At 50.3% G+C, this 17,308-nt stretch overlaps 1 protein-coding gene and 1 long non-coding RNA gene across 10 annotated transcripts in view; one reads left to right on the plus strand and one right to left on the minus strand.

The window, feature by feature from the left end:
- The window catches only part of LOC307205904, a 260,341-nt gene that overhangs the window by 167,481 nt on the left and 75,552 nt on the right, over positions 1-17,308 (minus strand). The gene's annotated exons all lie outside the window — the stretch shown is intronic.
- Positions 1-17,308, plus strand: part of RORC (RAR related orphan receptor C) — a 115,780-nt gene that overhangs the window by 92,681 nt on the left and 5,791 nt on the right. For all 9 annotated transcript variants that reach the window (XM_079958134.1, XM_079958129.1, XM_079958136.1 and 6 more), the window contains 5 exons: positions 1,901-1,986; positions 4,141-4,282; positions 5,646-6,155; positions 8,008-8,129; positions 15,278-15,410. In XM_079958134.1, coding sequence (XP_079814260.1) covers positions 1,901-1,986; positions 4,141-4,282; positions 5,646-6,155; positions 8,008-8,129; positions 15,278-15,410 — 993 coding nt within the window. The remainder of the gene's footprint in view (positions 1-1,900; positions 1,987-4,140; positions 4,283-5,645; positions 6,156-8,007; positions 8,130-15,277; positions 15,411-17,308) is intronic.

The raw sequence follows: 17,308 nt of genomic DNA on the forward strand, positions 1-17,308 counted from the left end.
CATTAAACAAATTTATGGAGGCGAAGGGTATGAATGGCTGCTAGAGTTGGAGGCAGTATTGCTTCAATCAATCAATCAATCAATCAATGCCAGTTTCTGAATACCGGTTCCTAGAGGCCATAGGAGGGCAGAGGGCTCTGGCCATACTTGTGGGTTTCCCATTGAGGCAGGATCCTGACCTAGATGGGTCACTGGCCTGATTCAGTAGGCTCATCATCCTGTGCTCATATGGATCTGATGGATGCAGTAAGGCCGCTCCTTAAGAGCTTAAAAACCCGAATGCAAGTGAACAAAACAAATCCAGGTTTGGCTAGTGAATAATAATAATAATAGTTGTTATTATTAATAATAATACTCCGCCCATCTGGCTGAGTTTCCCCAGCCACTCTGGGCGGCCACCAACAGAACACTGAAAACAGAATAAAACTTCAATCCTTAAATGCTTCCCTAAACAGGGCTGCCTTCAAATGCCTTTTAAAACTCAATTGCTTATTTCCTTGACATCTGCTGGGAGGGCATTCCACAGGGAGGGTGCCACTACCAAGAAGGCCCTCTGCCTGGTTCCCTGTAACCTCACTTTTTGCAGGGAGGGAACCGCCAGAAGGCCATCGGTGCTGGACCTCAGTGTCCAGGTACAACGATGGGGATGGAGACGCTCCTTCAGGTATACTGGGCCTTTGAGGCCGTTTAGGGCTTTCAAGATCAGCACCAACACTTTGAATTGTGCTCGGAAACGTACTGGGAGCCAATGTAGGTCTTTCAGGACCAGTGTTATGTGGTCTCGTCGGCCTCTCCCAGTCACCAGTCTGGCAGCCGCATTCTGGATTAGTTGTAGTTTCCGGGTCACCTTCAAAGGTAGCCCCATGTAGAGCGCATTGCAGTAGTCCAAGCAGGGCTGAGTGAGATCAATGCCATTTTAACTAATGTGTGACGAAGTGAACCAAGTTTTTAATGACAAAACGAATGCAAGGATGAGTTCCTAACTCCCTATACAGCTCAGAAGCAGGTAAATGGAGAGACCGCTTTAGCCCTTATACACCTAGTAAAAAAGGTAAAGGTAAAGGGACCCCTGACCATTAGGTCCAGTCGTGGCTGACTCTGGGGTTGCGGCGCTCATCTCACTTTATTGGCTGAGGGAGTCGGCATACAGCTTCTGGGTCATGTGGCCAGCATGACTAAGCCGCTTCTGGCGAACCAGAGCAGTGCACGGAAACGCCATTTACCTTCCCGCCGGAGCAGTACCTATTTATCTACTTGCACTTTGATGTGCTTGCGAACTGCTAGGGTGGCAGGAGCAGGGACCGAGCAACAGGAGCTCACCCCGTTGCGGGGATTCGAACCACTGACCTTCTGATCGGCAAGCCCAAGAGGCTCAGTAGTTTAGACCACAGCGCCACCCGCTTCCCATATACACCTAGTAGAGCGCTTCAATCCATGAGAGAGCCTTTCCCGCAAGCTTCAAAGATCTCACAATCCCCCTCCACAGGAACCCAGAGCAGGGCTTTTAGGGTGGCCGTCCCTGTTCTGTGGAACAGCATCCCTGGCAAGAGGCATCAGAAATCACTGAAGACATTTTTTTGTTCCAACAGGCTTACCCAGCTGCACAAATGGGCCTTTGCAACTTGTTAGAGTTTTAGCCTTCTTTTAAGCCTATATGTTGCTTTTCTGTTTTTAAAACTGTTCTCACTTACCTCGTGTGTGTGTGAATCGCCTTGAGGTGCTGGTTTGGAAAGCGATTAACAAATCAGTTGCAATAACAAAAACAACCCTAATTTCTGCGAGCTCTTAATGAACGCAAGCCTAAAATGGAGGTTTTTTATTTTAAGCAGATTTTGCCTTCTTTGTTTCTTATTTTAACCAGATTTTGCATTCTTTGTTTCTCCCTCCTCCCTTACTACAGCCCAGATCGAGGTGATCCCCTGCAAGATCTGCGGAGACAAGTCCTCTGGGATCCACTACGGCGTCATCACTTGTGAAGGATGCAAAGTGAGTCGGAAGAGGCAGCCGCGATCCTGCTATGGGCATAGCTGTCAACCGTCCCTTATTTGGCGGGAAAGTCCCTTATCCCAGCGCCGTGTCCCGCTGCTGTCCCTTACTGATGATGTCCCTTAAATTCCCCGGGTTTCAAAGGAAGGAGCTCCTCTCCCTCCCTCCCTCCCTGCCGGCCAGGGAGGAGGGAGGCTCCAACTGTGTTGCTTGGCTGCGTTGCTCACCCAATAAGGAGTCTAAGAACGACTGGTGGGTGGAGCTTGCATGCCTTGTGCCAATCAAATCGGCCATGTTGCCTGGGGACTCGCCTTTGCTCAGCGCTTCCCAGCGGAGAGGTGACGGTGGTTTTCCTTGCTGCATCCCCTTTGCCGGGTTGCTGCGCTGTGGGAACCACCACTTGAGGCTTCGTTTGGCTGCTGGCTGGGCTTTCTGCCTTTGGCTCGGAGGGGCTCAGAAGTTGAACATATCTGTGCCTGGAAAATTCCTTATTTTGGCTGCTGATCCCTTATTTTCAAGGCTGCTGGTCCCTTATTTTCAAATCTGTAAGTTGACAACTATGGCTATGGGTTCCATGGCACTCATCAGTGCCATAGAAACCCAGATCAGCTAAGGGTGTAATCCTGCAAAGGCCGAACTACAATTCAATGGGAGTTGTGGCCCCAAAACATCTGATTTTATAAATAAGCTAGGAGTCTGGTAGATCCATTCCAGCTCCATATAAAATGTTTTTGGTCTTCGTAAGGGAAAATAGGAGCTTTGGGCAAATTACAAAAACTGAAATGTGGATTTAATTGTGGATGTTGTTTTGGTTGTAGGTTATGAAAGAAAACCATGACTGCTATAAAGGGGGGCGGGGGGAATAGTGTTATGTATTATGGAATGTTACGTTCAATACAATATTCTTAATTCTGTTTGTTAGTGTTAGCTGTTAGTGTTGTTAGGAGTTCCTCTTTCAGAGAGCAGCAGTTTTCTCAGGGTGGTTTAACAATCGATCCCTCTTCCCAGGGGAACTCTGGGGATTGTCGTTCCGGGAAGACAACATCTCTCAGCATTTTGTAACAGTGCCAGATTTACATATAAGCTAAACAAGTTTAGTCTAGGGCCCCACTCTCTTGGGGGGGACCCAAAAAATTTTTAAGGGAAAAAACAACTGGATGTACATTTCCAAAATATAAGATAAAAAGCAAATTTTAAAAAACCCACATACAGCAACAGTGTTTTGTGCTGTGTAGGCTCCTATGATGTAAGTCATGGGCCCTGCCTGCTCGCCGGCGCCCTAAAATATCACTGGTTTGCTCCTTTCTATACATAGGGTGCCAACATTCTGCATGGACTGGTTGCATGGCCACATGTGCAAATGGCTTTAGATACCTATTAGCCCCATCAATTACCATATAATATATATTCAACCCAAAAAAGAGTGACAATTTGTTGTTGACAAAGGACAGCTGGACATAGAAAGGGCCCCATTACCTTCAGTAGCTGAGGGCCTCGTCAAACCTAAATCCGGCCCTGATCCGTAACAAAGTGCAGTTTCCGAGATTCTTTGGAGCAGCAGCTCTCAACCTGTGGGTCCCCAGATGTTGTTGGACTACAACTCCCATCATCTCTGAGCTCTGGCCTTGCTAGGTAGGGGTGATGGGAGTTGTAGTCCAACAACATCTGGGGACCCACAGGTTGAGAAAGGCTGCTTTGGAGGATGCCCAATGGTTTAATGTGGGGTGATAGTGCTTTAAATGGGTAGTGCGGATGATGCCCGTATTCTGAGGGGGTCCATGTTATGTACTGAAGTTCTCACCCTGGGCCAGCAGGAGTATACTGTAGATAGTTTTCACTCAGGTCCACATATGCAAATAAGGGATTGAAAGTGACGTTCAGTGATTGGATAGTTATAGAAAGTTATTACAGTTGCGTTGTAGTGGAGCTCTATATAAGCAGGATGGCTGAACCCTTCAGTTCAGTTCTGTTCTGGCCTGTGAATAAACAAGAGCTGTTTGAAGAATCACTGTGTCGTCTGATATGTTCACCCACAACTTAACAGTCCAACTCTCTCTCTCTCTCTCTCTCTCTCTCTCTCTCTCTCTATCTCTTTTTCTCTTTCTCTTTCTCTTTCTCTTTCTCTTTCTCTCTTTTTTGGCCTTCTGCTCTCAGGGTTTCTTCCGGCGGAGCCAGCAAGGGAATGTGACCTACTCTTGCACCCGACAGCAGAACTGCCAAATCGACCGCACCAGCCGAAACCGGTGCCAGCACTGCCGCCTGCAGAAATGTCTCAGCCTCGGCATGTCTCGGGACGGTAAGAGACGGGGTGGTGGCAGGGTGGATAAAAATCAATGATTTTTTTAAAAATTAAATCAGATTTTTAAAATAAAATGCTTTTGGAGGAAAAATCTTTCTAAGGATAGTTTTCTATTTCCAAAGGCTATTCATCAGGAAATAAGGATTTGTTTTAAGTTTTTCATGTGTGCTAAAACTCAAGTCTAAGGTGTTTAAAAACAAACTGTTTAACCGCATCAGTTAACAAACGTGGATACATATGCTATAATGCTACTGCTTTAGTTAAATAAATTGCTTAAATTTTTATTAAGGAAATGATTATTTTTCTCCTCCCAATAAAGTACAGCAGAAAAGTTGTCCAAACATAAACAGTTAACTATTAAACCTCACAATAATTCCATGATTATCTGCCAATGTATTTCTGATAGTAAAACAAAATCAGTGGTTTTTGATATAACTGTAAAAACTACTCTGGAAATTTATTATTCCAAAAATGAAACCTTCATCTGGTTGTAAAAATATAAGATTGTACCAGCAAGAATGAGTCTTTCTGTAAAAAAAAAAAAAAAAAGGATTTAAATAAAGTCTTACTGACTAGCGTGAATGTGGCCTTAATCATATCAATAATAATAATAATACAGTGGTATCTCGAGTTAAGTACTTAATTCGTTCCAGAGGTCCGTTCTTAACCTGAAACTGTTCTTAACCTGAATCACCACTTTAGCTAATGGGGTCTCCTTCTGCCACCGCGCCACCAGAGCACGATTTCTGTTCTCATCCTGAAGCAAAGTTCTTAACCTGAGGTACTATTTCTGGGTTAGCGGAGTCTGTAACCTGAAGTGTATGTAACCCGAGGTACCACTGTAATAATAATAAATATTTATACCCCACCCATCTGTCTGGGTTTCTCTAGCCACTCTGGGCAGCTCCCAACAGAATATTAAAAACACGATAAAACATCAAACATTAAAAACTTCTCTAATCAGGTGTTCTAACATGTTCTGAAAGTCAGATACAGTCATACCTCGGGTTACAGACGCTTCAGGTTATGTTTTTTCAGGTTACGGAACGGACCCGCCAAAACCCGGAAGTACCGGAACGGGTTACTTCCGGGTTTGGGGGGTCACGCATGCGCAGAAGCGCCGAATCGTAACCCGCAAGTGTACAGACACACTGTTGCGGGTTGCGAACGCTGCAGGTTGCGAACGTGCATCGCGCACGGATCACGTTTGCAACCTGAGCGTCCACTGTAGTTGTTTATCCCCTTGACATCTGCTGGGAGGGCATTCCACAGGTCGGGTGATACCACCGAGAAGGCCCTCTGCCTGGTTCAGGCAGGAACATCCGACCGACGAGTAACAAATCTCATTTTTCCTCCCCAGCCGTCAAATTTGGCCGGATGTCCAAGAAGCAGCGGGACAGCCTCCACGCTGAAGTCCAGAAGCAGCTGCAGCAGCAGCAGCAGCAGGACGGAGAGGCTTCGCCTTACTCCCTGGGTGTCGCCAACGGGCAGCTGAAGTTGGCTCCCCCGCCGGACCTCCTGGAGGCCTCAGCCTGCTCCACCACCGCCCTCCTGAACAGCCAGGCGCGCCTCAGCCAGTGCCCGGACGAGACGGCCGCCTTGGCTTACTCCAACGGACTTGCCAAGGCCCAGAGCATTCTGGGAGAGGACCTGTGCGCCCCCTTCACCAAGGAGTACAGCCCCGAGCGCATCAAGATGGAGAGCCGGGGCAGCGTCTTTTACGCCCTGGGGACGCAGGCATCGCCGGAGCTCTCGCACCCGGACGCCCACGGGGCCAAGCGGCCGGCGTGCGGCGAGAGCCTCGACTTCTACACTGCCCCCAGCTTCACCAGCCTCTTGGAGTCCCCAAACTCGTCCCTGACTGAGATCGGTGAGTGGAGTGCACGGCAGAAGGAAGAGGGTGGCGTTTTCTAGCTGGGCACTTTTGAGCCACGGCACCGAGGGGTGAAGCAGCATGGAGTTGTGGTGGCCAGGCAAGCCTAGGTCAAGTCTGGGCTGCATCAATAGGAGTATAGCATCTCGATCAAGGGAAGTAATAGTGCCACTGTATTCTGCTCTGGTCAGACCTCACCTGGAGTACTGTGTCCAGTTCTGGGCACCACAGTTCAAGAAGGACACTGACAAACTGGAACGTGTCCAGAGGAGGGCAACCAAAATGGTCAAAGGCCTGGAAACGATGCCTTATGAGGAATGGCTAAGGGAGCTGGGCATGTTTAGCCTGGAGAAGAGGAGGTTAAGGGGTGATATGATAGCCATGTTCAAATATATAAAAGGATGTCACATAGAGGAGGGAGAAAGGTTGTTTTCTGCTGCTCCAGAGAAGCGGACACGGAGCAATGGTTCCAAACTACAAGAAAGAAGATTCCACCTAAACATTAGGAAGAACTTCCTGACAGTAAGAGCTGTTTGACAGTGGAATTTGCTGCCAAGGAGTGTGGTGGAGTCTCCTTCTTTGGAGGTCTTTAAGCAGAGGCTTGACAACCATATGTCAGGAGTGCTCTGATGGTGTTTCCTGCTTGGCAGGGGGTTGGACTCGATGGCCCTTGTGGTCTCTTCCAACTCTAGGATTCTATGATTCTATGATTCTAAGTCAAGTAACCTTTATTGGCATCACACAAGAACATTCAGAATACATTCAGAATAAATAGGCCAGTGCGATCTCGTCGCCATTTCAACAGTAATAATAATAATAATAAATTTTATTTATACCCTGCCCTCCCCAGCCAAGGCCAGGCTCAGGGCGGCTAACAGCCAATAATAAAAACAAGTTGAATGAATACAACTTAAAAACAAGATTAAAATACAACATTAAAATGCAGCCTCATCATAGGAGGAGAAAGGAAAAAAGAAAGAGGGGGAGGGATTCAAATCGACTCCAAGCCGAATTCCAGGCGGAACAACTCTGTCTTACAGGCCCTGCGGAAAGAAATCAGATCCCGCAGAGCCCTGGTCTCATGAGGCAGAGTGTTCCACCAGGTCGGGGCCAGTATTGAAAAGGCCCTGGCTCTGGTTGAGGCTAATCTGACTTCCTTAGGGCCCGGAACCTCTAGGGTGTTGCTATTTATGGACCTTACGGTCCTCCGTGGGGCATACCGGGAGAGGTGGTCCTGTAGGTACGAGGGTCCTAGGCCGTGAAGGGCTTTAAAGGGCTTTAAATCAGAAATTATTGTCAATGAATCAAACCCAGTTGACGCCATGCTTTCATCGCAGACACAATGGCTTGCTCCATATTTCATAATTCCTCATAGTGATCCCACCTGACCCCCACACTCTGGATATTTGCACCCCTACACATGGTAGCCGTCTCCTCAGTTGAATTTGCCCAGTCTTCTTTGGAGAGCTGTCCAAAGATCAGGTGCCAATCACTGTGCGCGAGAGAGAGAGAGTTCACAGCGCACTGCGCAAATAAGTCGCCCTCTTTTATCTGCCCTGAATCTTCCAACCGTTCCAAAAACCAAACCGTGTAGAACAAAATATCCGCCTGTTTCTGGAATACCTCCCTGTGTTCCATGTTTGCCCCGGTGGGCGGATGGAAGAACAGGGAATGTGCAGGCTGTGATTTGGGTCGGAAGCACGCACACACACACACACACACACACACACACACCGCCACTTCCCCTCTTTTCCGGTGGGACAGGGGGAGGAGCCAGAGGAGGAGGGGGAGTGGCTAGCCGAGTCTGCGCAAACCCTGACCTATTCGCCTCTTCTCCGCCATTCCCCAGAGCACCTCACGCAGAACGTCATCAAGTCCTACCGAGAGACGTGCCAGCTGCGCCTGGAGGACCTCCAGCTGCTGAGATGGGAGACCTTTACCCGGGAGGAAGTGGGGAGCTACCAGAAAAAGGTGAGGGGGCTCTCCTCAGTGCCGAAAGGCTCCGCCTCTTTACTGTGTGGGGTATTGTCTGTAAGCTGTCTTATTATTATTATTTATTGACTTAATCAATCAATCTTTATTACGGTCCAGAGACTGGAAGGGGGTGACCAAGGGGGTCACCTAGTAACTCTGGTTTCCACTCAATTGGCGTCACAGGTGTGGTGTTGAAATATACTCAGAGTCGCAAAGTGATTTCATGCTCTTTATTCAGCTCATAGTGGTGAGGAGGAATGAAAGTCCCCTCAAGGTATCTGCTTTATATACATTATTTACACAATGGGCTGCACATGATTGGCTAATTCCGGAATTCTACTGTAAGCCAATCAGGTTGTGGATTCACTTCTATCTGGAGCATGATTGGGTAGTTCCTGCCAACCAATCATACTGCTGCATTGTTCTAGGACCAATCAGACTGCTGCATTCTGAATCCTATTGTTCTAGGACCAATCAGGCTGCTGCCTTTTGGATCCTATTGTTCTAGGGCCAATCAGACTGCTGCAGTTTGGATCCTATTCAACCCAGTACATAACACCCCTCCCCTCTAAGTTCCAGTCCTGCCCGGGAGGTCGCATTCATAGTCCTCGAGGTACGCCGGCGGCCTACGTGTGCGTTGCGGCCTGGGGTGTTCCCTGGTCCGGGGTTCAGGTTCTGGCTCGTGTTCCAAGGATACTGGCTGTGATGGGGCTGTTTGGTCTGGCGCAACTGGCTCACTCAGTCGTGGTTCTGGTTCCAGTGTCCTTTCGGCCTCGCAGGTCCTCTCTGTATTTACTGATTCTGCCTCTCCTGCTGGCCCCTCGTGCTCTATGGGCCTCACTGCCCCTCTGTTCCCTTGGGACTCCTCTGCCCTTTCCTCCTCCTGGTTTTCTCCTGGGAATCGTCGCCGTATCTGGTCGCAGTGGCGGCGCCAGCATTGCCCCCCATCCGTTAGCACCTCATACGACACGGGGCCAGTGACCCTGGTGACTGTGGCGGGTACCCATGCTGGGCCTGCCCCAAAATTCTTTGCGTACACTGGGTCCTGAGCCTCGAAGGTCCGGGGGTTCTTGCCTTCCCCCACCACTGCCTCATCCTGAGCTCTATCGGGGTGAAGGCGGTCCAATCTGATTGCAAGGCGCCGACCCATTAGTAGTTCAGCGGGGCTCCGGCCAGTCGTTGAGCTGGGGGTGCTGTGCTGTGCTAGAAGGAATGTGGCAAGGCGGTACTCCCAATCCCCTTGTGTCATACGGCGAAGGGTGTCCTTGGTGGTCCGCACCATGCGTTCTGCTTGGCCATTGGTGGCAGGGTGGAATGGCGCCGAACGGATGTGGCGGATGGCGTTCTGCATTGTGAAGGTTTGGAATTCTCCTGACGTAAATGCAGTCCCGTTGTCTGAGACGAGAGTGTCAGGGAGCCCGTGGGTTGCAAACAGCCTGCGTAGTACCCGGATGGCTGCGGACGTAGAAGTGGACGGTACCAGTGCGACTTCCAGCCATTTGGTGTAGGAGTCCACCACTATGAAGAATGTTTTCCCCTGAAAGGGGCCAGCGAAGTCCACATGCAGGCGTGACCATGGTGCTCGGGCGGACTCCCAGGACTGGACTGGGGCCCTTGGGGGATCTGGGCGGGATTCTTGGCAGGCCTGGCAGTGTTTGACCCAGGCCTCTATCTCTCCGTCGATCCCTGGCCACCACACATAACTCCTGGCAAGGGCCTTCATTCTTACTACTCCTGGGTGTGTCTCGTGTAGGGCTGTGAGGACCCTTTTGCGGAGGGGCTGGGGAACAACGACCCTGCTTCCCCATAACAGGCACCCCTTGTGGGCTGACAGTTCATGTTTGCGGGTTGTGTAGCCGGCGAATTCTGGCCCGGGGCTGCTGCTGGGCCATCCCCTCCACACCCAGTCCAGGACCCGGGAGATGACCCTATCTTTCTTGGAATGGTGTGCAACTTCTTGTGCCTGAATGGGGCGGTCAGGAAGCAGCTCCAGGCTCATAACCTCTTGTGCAGGTGCTGGGTCGGGGCCTGTTTCCGGTAGTGGTAGCCTGCTGAGGGCGTCCGCATGGCCCATCGCCTTCCCCGGACGGTGAATCAGTGCATACTGGTAGCTGGCAAGGAAAATTGACCACCTGAGGACGCGAGGAGACAGCACTTGGGGGGTCTGCTTTTCAGGGGCAAACAAGCCAAGCAACGGCTTGTGGTCAGTCACCACGGTGAAGGGCCGCCCGTACAAGAAATCATGGAATTTTTTTACTCCCTTCACGATTGCCAGACCCTCCTTGTCGATTTGCGAGTAGTTCCGCTCGGTTGCGTTGAGTGTCTGGGAAAAGTATGCCACTGGTACCTCTCTTCCATCCGGGAGTTGGTGTCCCAGGACAGCGCCAATTCCATAGGGCGAGGCGTCGCATGCTAGCACCACCGGCAGCCTCTCGTCGAAGTGTGCCAAGACCGAGTTTGAGACAAGCAAGTCCTTGACTGCCTGGAATGCGGCCTCCTGGCGCTGGCCCCACACCCAAGGGGCCCGCTTGTCCAGGAGTCTGTGTAGGGGCTCCGCTACCACCGCCTTGTGGGGAAGGAAGGAATGGTAAAAGTTCAATAGTCCCAAGAAGGCCTGAAGTTCAGTCTTGTTCTTGGGCGCTGGGGCATCACAAATGGCCCGTACCTTGTCCCCAGTCGGGTGGACCCCTTCTGCGTCCACCATAAATCCCAGAAAGTCCACCTGAGGCACTCCTAGAAGACATTTTTCCCGCTTCACCTTGAGACCCGCCATCTGGAAACGGTGCAGAACGGTGCGGAGGCGGTCCTCAAACTCCTCTGGTGTGGGCCCGGCAATCAACACATCATCGAAGAAGGGGGTGACGCCAGGAATCCCTTTAAGTAGAGAGTCCATTAGATTCTGGAATATGCCTGGTGCCACGCTGATACCGAATTGCAGCCGCTTTACCCTGAATGCTCCTCTGTGCGTCACAATCGTCTGTGCCTCTGCTGTGGCCTCATCTACTGGCAGCTGTTGATATGCTTGGGCCAAGTCCAGCTTGCCAAAAATTTTCGACCCAGCCAGGGTGGCAAGAACATGGCTGACCACTGGCACTGGGTATGCATGGGCCGTAAGGGCCTTGTTTATGGTACATTTGTAGTCTGCGCAGATGCGGACCGAACCATTAGGCTTGACGGGTGTGACAATTGGGGTTTCCCAGGGGGCATTAGGCACCATCTCCAGCACTCCTTGCTCCACAAGCCGGTCCAATTCCTCGTCTATACGGGGTTTCAGGGCGAACGGGACCCGGCGGGCCTTGAGCCTGACCGGTCGTACTGCGGGGTCAAGCTGTAGAGCAATGGGGGGCCCCGTATACTGTCCCAATTTCCCATCAAAAACCCCCGGAAATTCCTTGCATATGGCGTCCACGTCCACTTGTAAGCTAGTGTGGTTCACCCCGGTGACGGCTAGCCCCAGTGGTCCAAACCATGCCAATCCCAGTAAGCTAATGTAGGGGCCCTTGACCACCAGCAATTCCAGTTGCCGCGTCCGCCCTCGGTATTGCACCCTGAAGGTCCCCACCCCCATTGTGGGGACCTTACGTTTCTGGAAGTCCCGGAGGGTGAATGGGGCCGGCCTGAGTTTGGGACCCCCAGTAGGACACAGTTTCCTTAAGGTCATTGCCGAGATTATGGATAGAGTTGAACCCGTGTCAAGCTCCATGCGGCATGGGGCCCCCTCTATCTGTACGTCAACATAAATTTTCTCTACGTTGGGGTGGGGCAACTGGTATACCTGGAAGTCCGTGAGCTCAGTCGAGTTGCCTTGGTGCGTTGGGCCCCGGGACCTGGGGCTCTTGGATTGGTCATCTGATGCCTGGCGTTGGGTGGGCCGAGCCCGACACACCCGGGCGATGTGTCCCGATTTTCTGCACTGCCTGCACTCTGCGTTGCGGAAACGGCAGGTCCTCCTCTCGTGACTTTCTCCGCAGCTTGCGCAGTTCCCTCCTTCTCGTCGAGGCAGCTGTGGTATGTGGGCTGCTTGAGTGCGCTGCTGTACTCGGTGCACCTCCTCCCTGTTGGATCCTGAGTCGTCGGTGAGGTCTTCATGGTGGACCCTCGGTTGGGATGGCTGGCTCGGCCGTGCCTCTTGCGTCGACCTCTCGGCAGCTTCCGTTGCCAGGGCCTCCTCCAGAGCGACCTGGAACGTTAGGTCCTTCTTAGCGTAGAGGCGTCGTTGCAGCTTCTCATCCCTCAGGCCACCGACGAGGCGGTCACGAGGCATGTTCTCCAGCTCTGAGAAGTTGCAGAACCGGGCGGCTTGGCGGAGAGAGGTCACAAACCTAGTTATGGTTTCCCCAGGGGCTTGCCGCTTTGCGTAGAAGGCATTTCGACGAGCCACCACTGAGGGCTGCGGCGAAAAGTGCCCCTTCAGCTGTTCCATTATTGTTTTGTATGGAACAGTAGCGACGTCTTCAGGCGCAAGGAGAGCCCGGGCGATTTCAAACGTCTCCTCTCCGCAGACGCTGAAGAATATTGCCCTCTTCTTGGCGTCTTCTTCATCAGTGACCCCTTTGGCTTCTAGGAGGAAGGTGAAACGGGAGGCGTATGCTTCCCAGTCTCCAGATGCTGGGTTGAACGGTGAAAAGCTGCTGTTGGTTGCCATTCTGAGTTCCTTGTGTCCCGGAGCTGAAGCCTGGATACACGGTGCGAGGCAGCGATGCGGCAGGTGGCGGTGCTGCGGTGCTGTGTGTGGCAGTCAGCTCAGCGGGATCCCACCTTCGTCGCCAGTGAAATATACTCAGAGTCGCAAAGTGATTTCATGCTCTTTATTCAGCTCATAGTGGTGAGGAGGAATGAAAGTCCCCTCAAGGTATCTGCTTTATATACATTATTTACACAATGGGCTGCACATGATTGGCTAATTCCGGAATTCTACTGTAAGCCAATCAGGTTGTGGATTCACTTCTATCTGGAGCATGATTGGGTAGTTCCTGCCAACCAATCATACTGCTGCATTGTTCTAGGACCAATCAGACTGCTGCATTCTGAATCCTATTGTTCTAGGACCAATCAGGCTGCTGCCTTTTGGATCCTATTGTTCTAGGGCCAATCAGACTGCTGCAGTTTGGATCCTATTCAACCCAGTACATAACAGGTGTAATGGTTAAGAGTGGTGGACTCGTAATCTGGTGAACCGGGTTCGCTTCCCTGCTCCTCCACCTGCAGCTGCTGGGTGACCTTGGGCCAGTCACACTTCTTTGAAGTCTCTCAGCCCCACTCACCTCACAGAGGGTTTGTTGGGGGGAAGGAAGGGAAAGGAGATGGTTCACCACTTTGAGATTCCTTAGGGTAGTGATAAAGAGGGATATCAAATCCAAACTCTTCTTCTGAGCACTCAGTTTTCGAGCAGCTGGCGCTGGGGATAACTTTGCATCTGCAATCCAAGAGTATCATTCTGGTTTCAGCTAATATCCCACGATATCCAGTGCAAACACAGATCGAGAGCACATGGCGTAAATTCCACAGTTTCCTTTAATGGTAAAGGTACCCCTGACCATTAGGTCCAGTCGCGGACGACTCTGGGGTTGCACGCTCTTCTCGCTCTATAGGCCGAGGGAGCCGACGTTTGTCCTCAGACAGCTTCTGGGTCATGTAGCCAACATGACTAAGCCTCTTCTGGCGAACCAGAGCAGCGCACGGAAATGCCGTTTACCTTCCCGCTGGAGCTGTACCTATTTATCTACTTGCACTTTGTGCTTTTGAACTGCTAGGTGGGCAGGAGCAGGGACCGAGCAACGGGAGCTCACCCCGTCGCGGGGATTCAAACCGCCGACCTTCTGATTGGCAAGTCCTAAGCTCTGTGGTTTAGACCACAGCGCCACCCGCATCCCTACAGTTTCCTTTACTCCCTGCAAATTAAGTACCCCAGTTTGCCATTTTACATAATGGGAGATATGGATGCCAGAATAGGCTCAAATGAAAGCCTGGAAATAAAATTCCCAATATTAAGAGATCTAAAGGAAAATAATGCCCTCTTTCTAAACCCACCCCCTTGTAGACATCCGAAAGACTGTCAAATCAACTATGCCGGCTTCTGCCTGAATTTTTTACAAATAAGTCTTGACCTTATCATTGCTAATGGGGCGTTCCCCGGGGACAGAGAAGGCATGTACACATTCATAAATACAAATGGAGCCAGCATAGCAGACTACTGCCTCACTAACAGGGAGGCTTTTGAATCAATTAAAAAATTCAACATCAATAATAGGACTGAAAGCTATCACCTACCTCTAATCGTTTCCACTACTGGCCAAAATTCAATTCAGCGCTCTTAGGTAAAACACGAGGAAATAGATAAAGCAAATGATCCAGCATTGCGCAGAAAAAAATGGACACCTGAGATCGCAATTGCATCTGAGAAGAGATGGATTTCACAAACTGAAGTTAAGACCAATTATAATTAGCAATTTATCAGTAGATTAATAAGCCCTGGCTGCTTACGAAAATCTCACTGAGTCCTTGCAGGATGTGGTCTCTGTCGACATAAACTCAGCCGGCAAGCCTGCTATTGAATTAATATACCACCCTATACCCAGGGGGTTCTCAGGGCGGTTCGCAGAATTAAATCAAGGCTTCTGTGACTGTGCCAGTTCTGCAGATTGAACCAGCCGAGTGGGCAAATTGGGGGGGGCGAGGCGATCTCACAGGTGAACTAGCCCCAAGCACTTAAGCGCTATTATTTATATACTAATGGTAACACCCCAGGCTTGGCGCGATTCCTCTCCCTCGCTGCCAACGCCACCATGCTTAAGCATTCTGCTGCCATGCGCTTAATTTGGTGGAATGCCTAAGCCAGTGTGGAATGGGGTGGTTTGGGGCAGCGAGAAAGCTCCCTTTGATTTCAGCCGCTCCCGTAACGAGTGATCCTTTGTTCCGTGTGTGCCTTGAATGACTGAGCCAGTGACTCAGCCTAGCAGATGGGCCAGGGAGGCGGGCAAGTCACCTCTCAGCGCCAGCCTCAGAGAGCCTTGGGATGAATCCCTCTCTTTTGCTTGCTCACTGTGATTTACTGCTGGCTCGTTCCTGTCATTATACTGGGTTTTCCTCCCACCCCAATCTCTCTCTCTCTCTCTCTCTCTCTCTCTCTCTCTCTCTCCTTCCAGTCCATGGAAGAGATGTGGGAGCGCTGCGCCTGCCGCATCACCGAGGCCATCCAGTACGTGGTGGAGTTCGCCAAGCGCATGGACAGCTTCATGGACCTGTGCCAAAACGACCAGATCGTGCTCCTCAAAGCAGGTGAGGAACGGAGCTTCTTTGGGCGGGTCGCAGTTGGGCTTCTGTAGTCGCCGGACATTTTATGGAGCAAAATCAGCTGAGAAAGAGAGATGAGAGTCAATGTGGCCCAGGAGCTTAAAATCCTCGTCTCTCGTTCCCATCAATATCACAGACTGACACAGGAGAGAGAGCCTTTTCTGTGGCTGCTCCCAGATTGTGGAACCCCCTCCCAAGAGAATCTATTTTTTTATATACATTTTCATTAATTTTTAACATATTAATTAACATTCATACAACAGAACTTATACAATATTTTTTGGACTTCTGTCAACACCTCTGGTGGTTTCCGTTATTTATCACATATTAAGCATTTCTTAATTTCATATTGCCTTTAGTATCCTTAACTAATAATTCTCCTCATTGTCTTTTTTTGCAATATTTCAAATAATTTACCTTACAAAACTTCTTGCAAACCTACTAGCGTATTCTGTTCATCACAATTACTTTTCAAATAGTCCGTAAATTTACTCCAGTCTTCTGAGAATCTCTGGTCCTGCAGGTTTCGAACCCTTCCTCTTAGTTTACCTAATTCTGCATAGTCCGTCATTTTCATCCTCCAATTCTTCTTTCGTCGGTAATTCTTCCTGCTTCCAATTTTGTGCCAATAGTATTCTTGCTGCAGTCATCGCATATAAGAACAACTTCCAATCCTTTCTATTTATATCATCTCCTACAATGCCAAGTAAAAATGCTTCTGGTTTCTTAATAAATGTATATTTCAGCATTTTTTTTCCATCTCATTGTAAATCATTTCCCAGAAGTTTTTCCCTCCCAAGAGAATCTAGACTGGCTCCTTCTTGGTTATATTTCTGCCTTCTGGCTAAAACCTGAAGACAGACCTTTGGGAAATGAGGAGGAAGCAGCGAGAGGCAGGGAAATTTCATTTTCGTTTGGGGAGAGAGCTGAGGATTTAGGCCCAAGTCTGAGATGAGTTTTGAGTTCCTGCTATGGCAACGGTCATAGAATCCTAGAATTGTAGAGTTGGAAGGGACCACGAGGGTCATCACGTCCAAAGCCGTGTGTCAGGGAACTGACATCGGAGCGAGAGGTGGAGGCAAGGCTCTCGAGTGATGCCGGAGAGGGGACCAGCAGAGGGGAAGGAAATCAGCGCAACACCAGTAGAGAAGGGAGGGAGATGGAGGATACGGAGAGGGGTCTCCAAGACCCTTCGCCCGAAGCTAGTGGGGAGAGCGCGGGCACATCTCTGCCCACTCCTTCCCTGCGCAGAAGAGTTCCGCGCAGGGAGAGTAGGAGGAGACTTGGCGTCAAACAGCTTCTTTGCTGGAAGAGGCTCAAGAAACGCCCACTGACGGATTCTACGAGCGACTGAACGGCCACAGAGTGAAGGGCTGTCAGCCGAGACAAGGTTAACCAGGCAATCTAGCCAGCAGAGACGGTAACTTACGCACAAGCAACCCCTTATACCCATTACACCGTGCAATGCAGGAATCTTTTGCCCAACCTGGGATTCGAACCTGCAACCCTAAGATTAAGAGTCTCTTGCTGTACTGACTGAGCCATCCCAGCTGACGTCTGAGGGCTAAGGCGTTTGTGCTTCTTCCAAGTCTCCTCTTTCCCGACTCTCTTTATCTGCCCTTTAACTGCTGGCACCCAGGGTGGGAGAAATATTCCATCCATTCTGTACACAATCCTACCCAAATCCCAAGAAAATAGCACTTTTACAGCCACTCTCGGAAATTCGCAGCTCTCTGGATTTTGCCACGTAGTTAAACAATGCGCACATGCACACCCCACAAATTGGTTGTCTACAACACAGTTTTACTCGAGAGTAGACCCACCGAAATGATTGGAACCACGAGCCCACTCTGAGGAGGACAAGCGGCGGATGCAAACCCAAT

This window comes from Podarcis cretensis, assembly GCF_951804945.1.
Source record: "Podarcis cretensis genome assembly, chromosome: 16".
In the NCBI taxonomy this organism is placed as follows: Eukaryota; Metazoa; Chordata; class Lepidosauria; order Squamata; family Lacertidae; genus Podarcis; species Podarcis cretensis.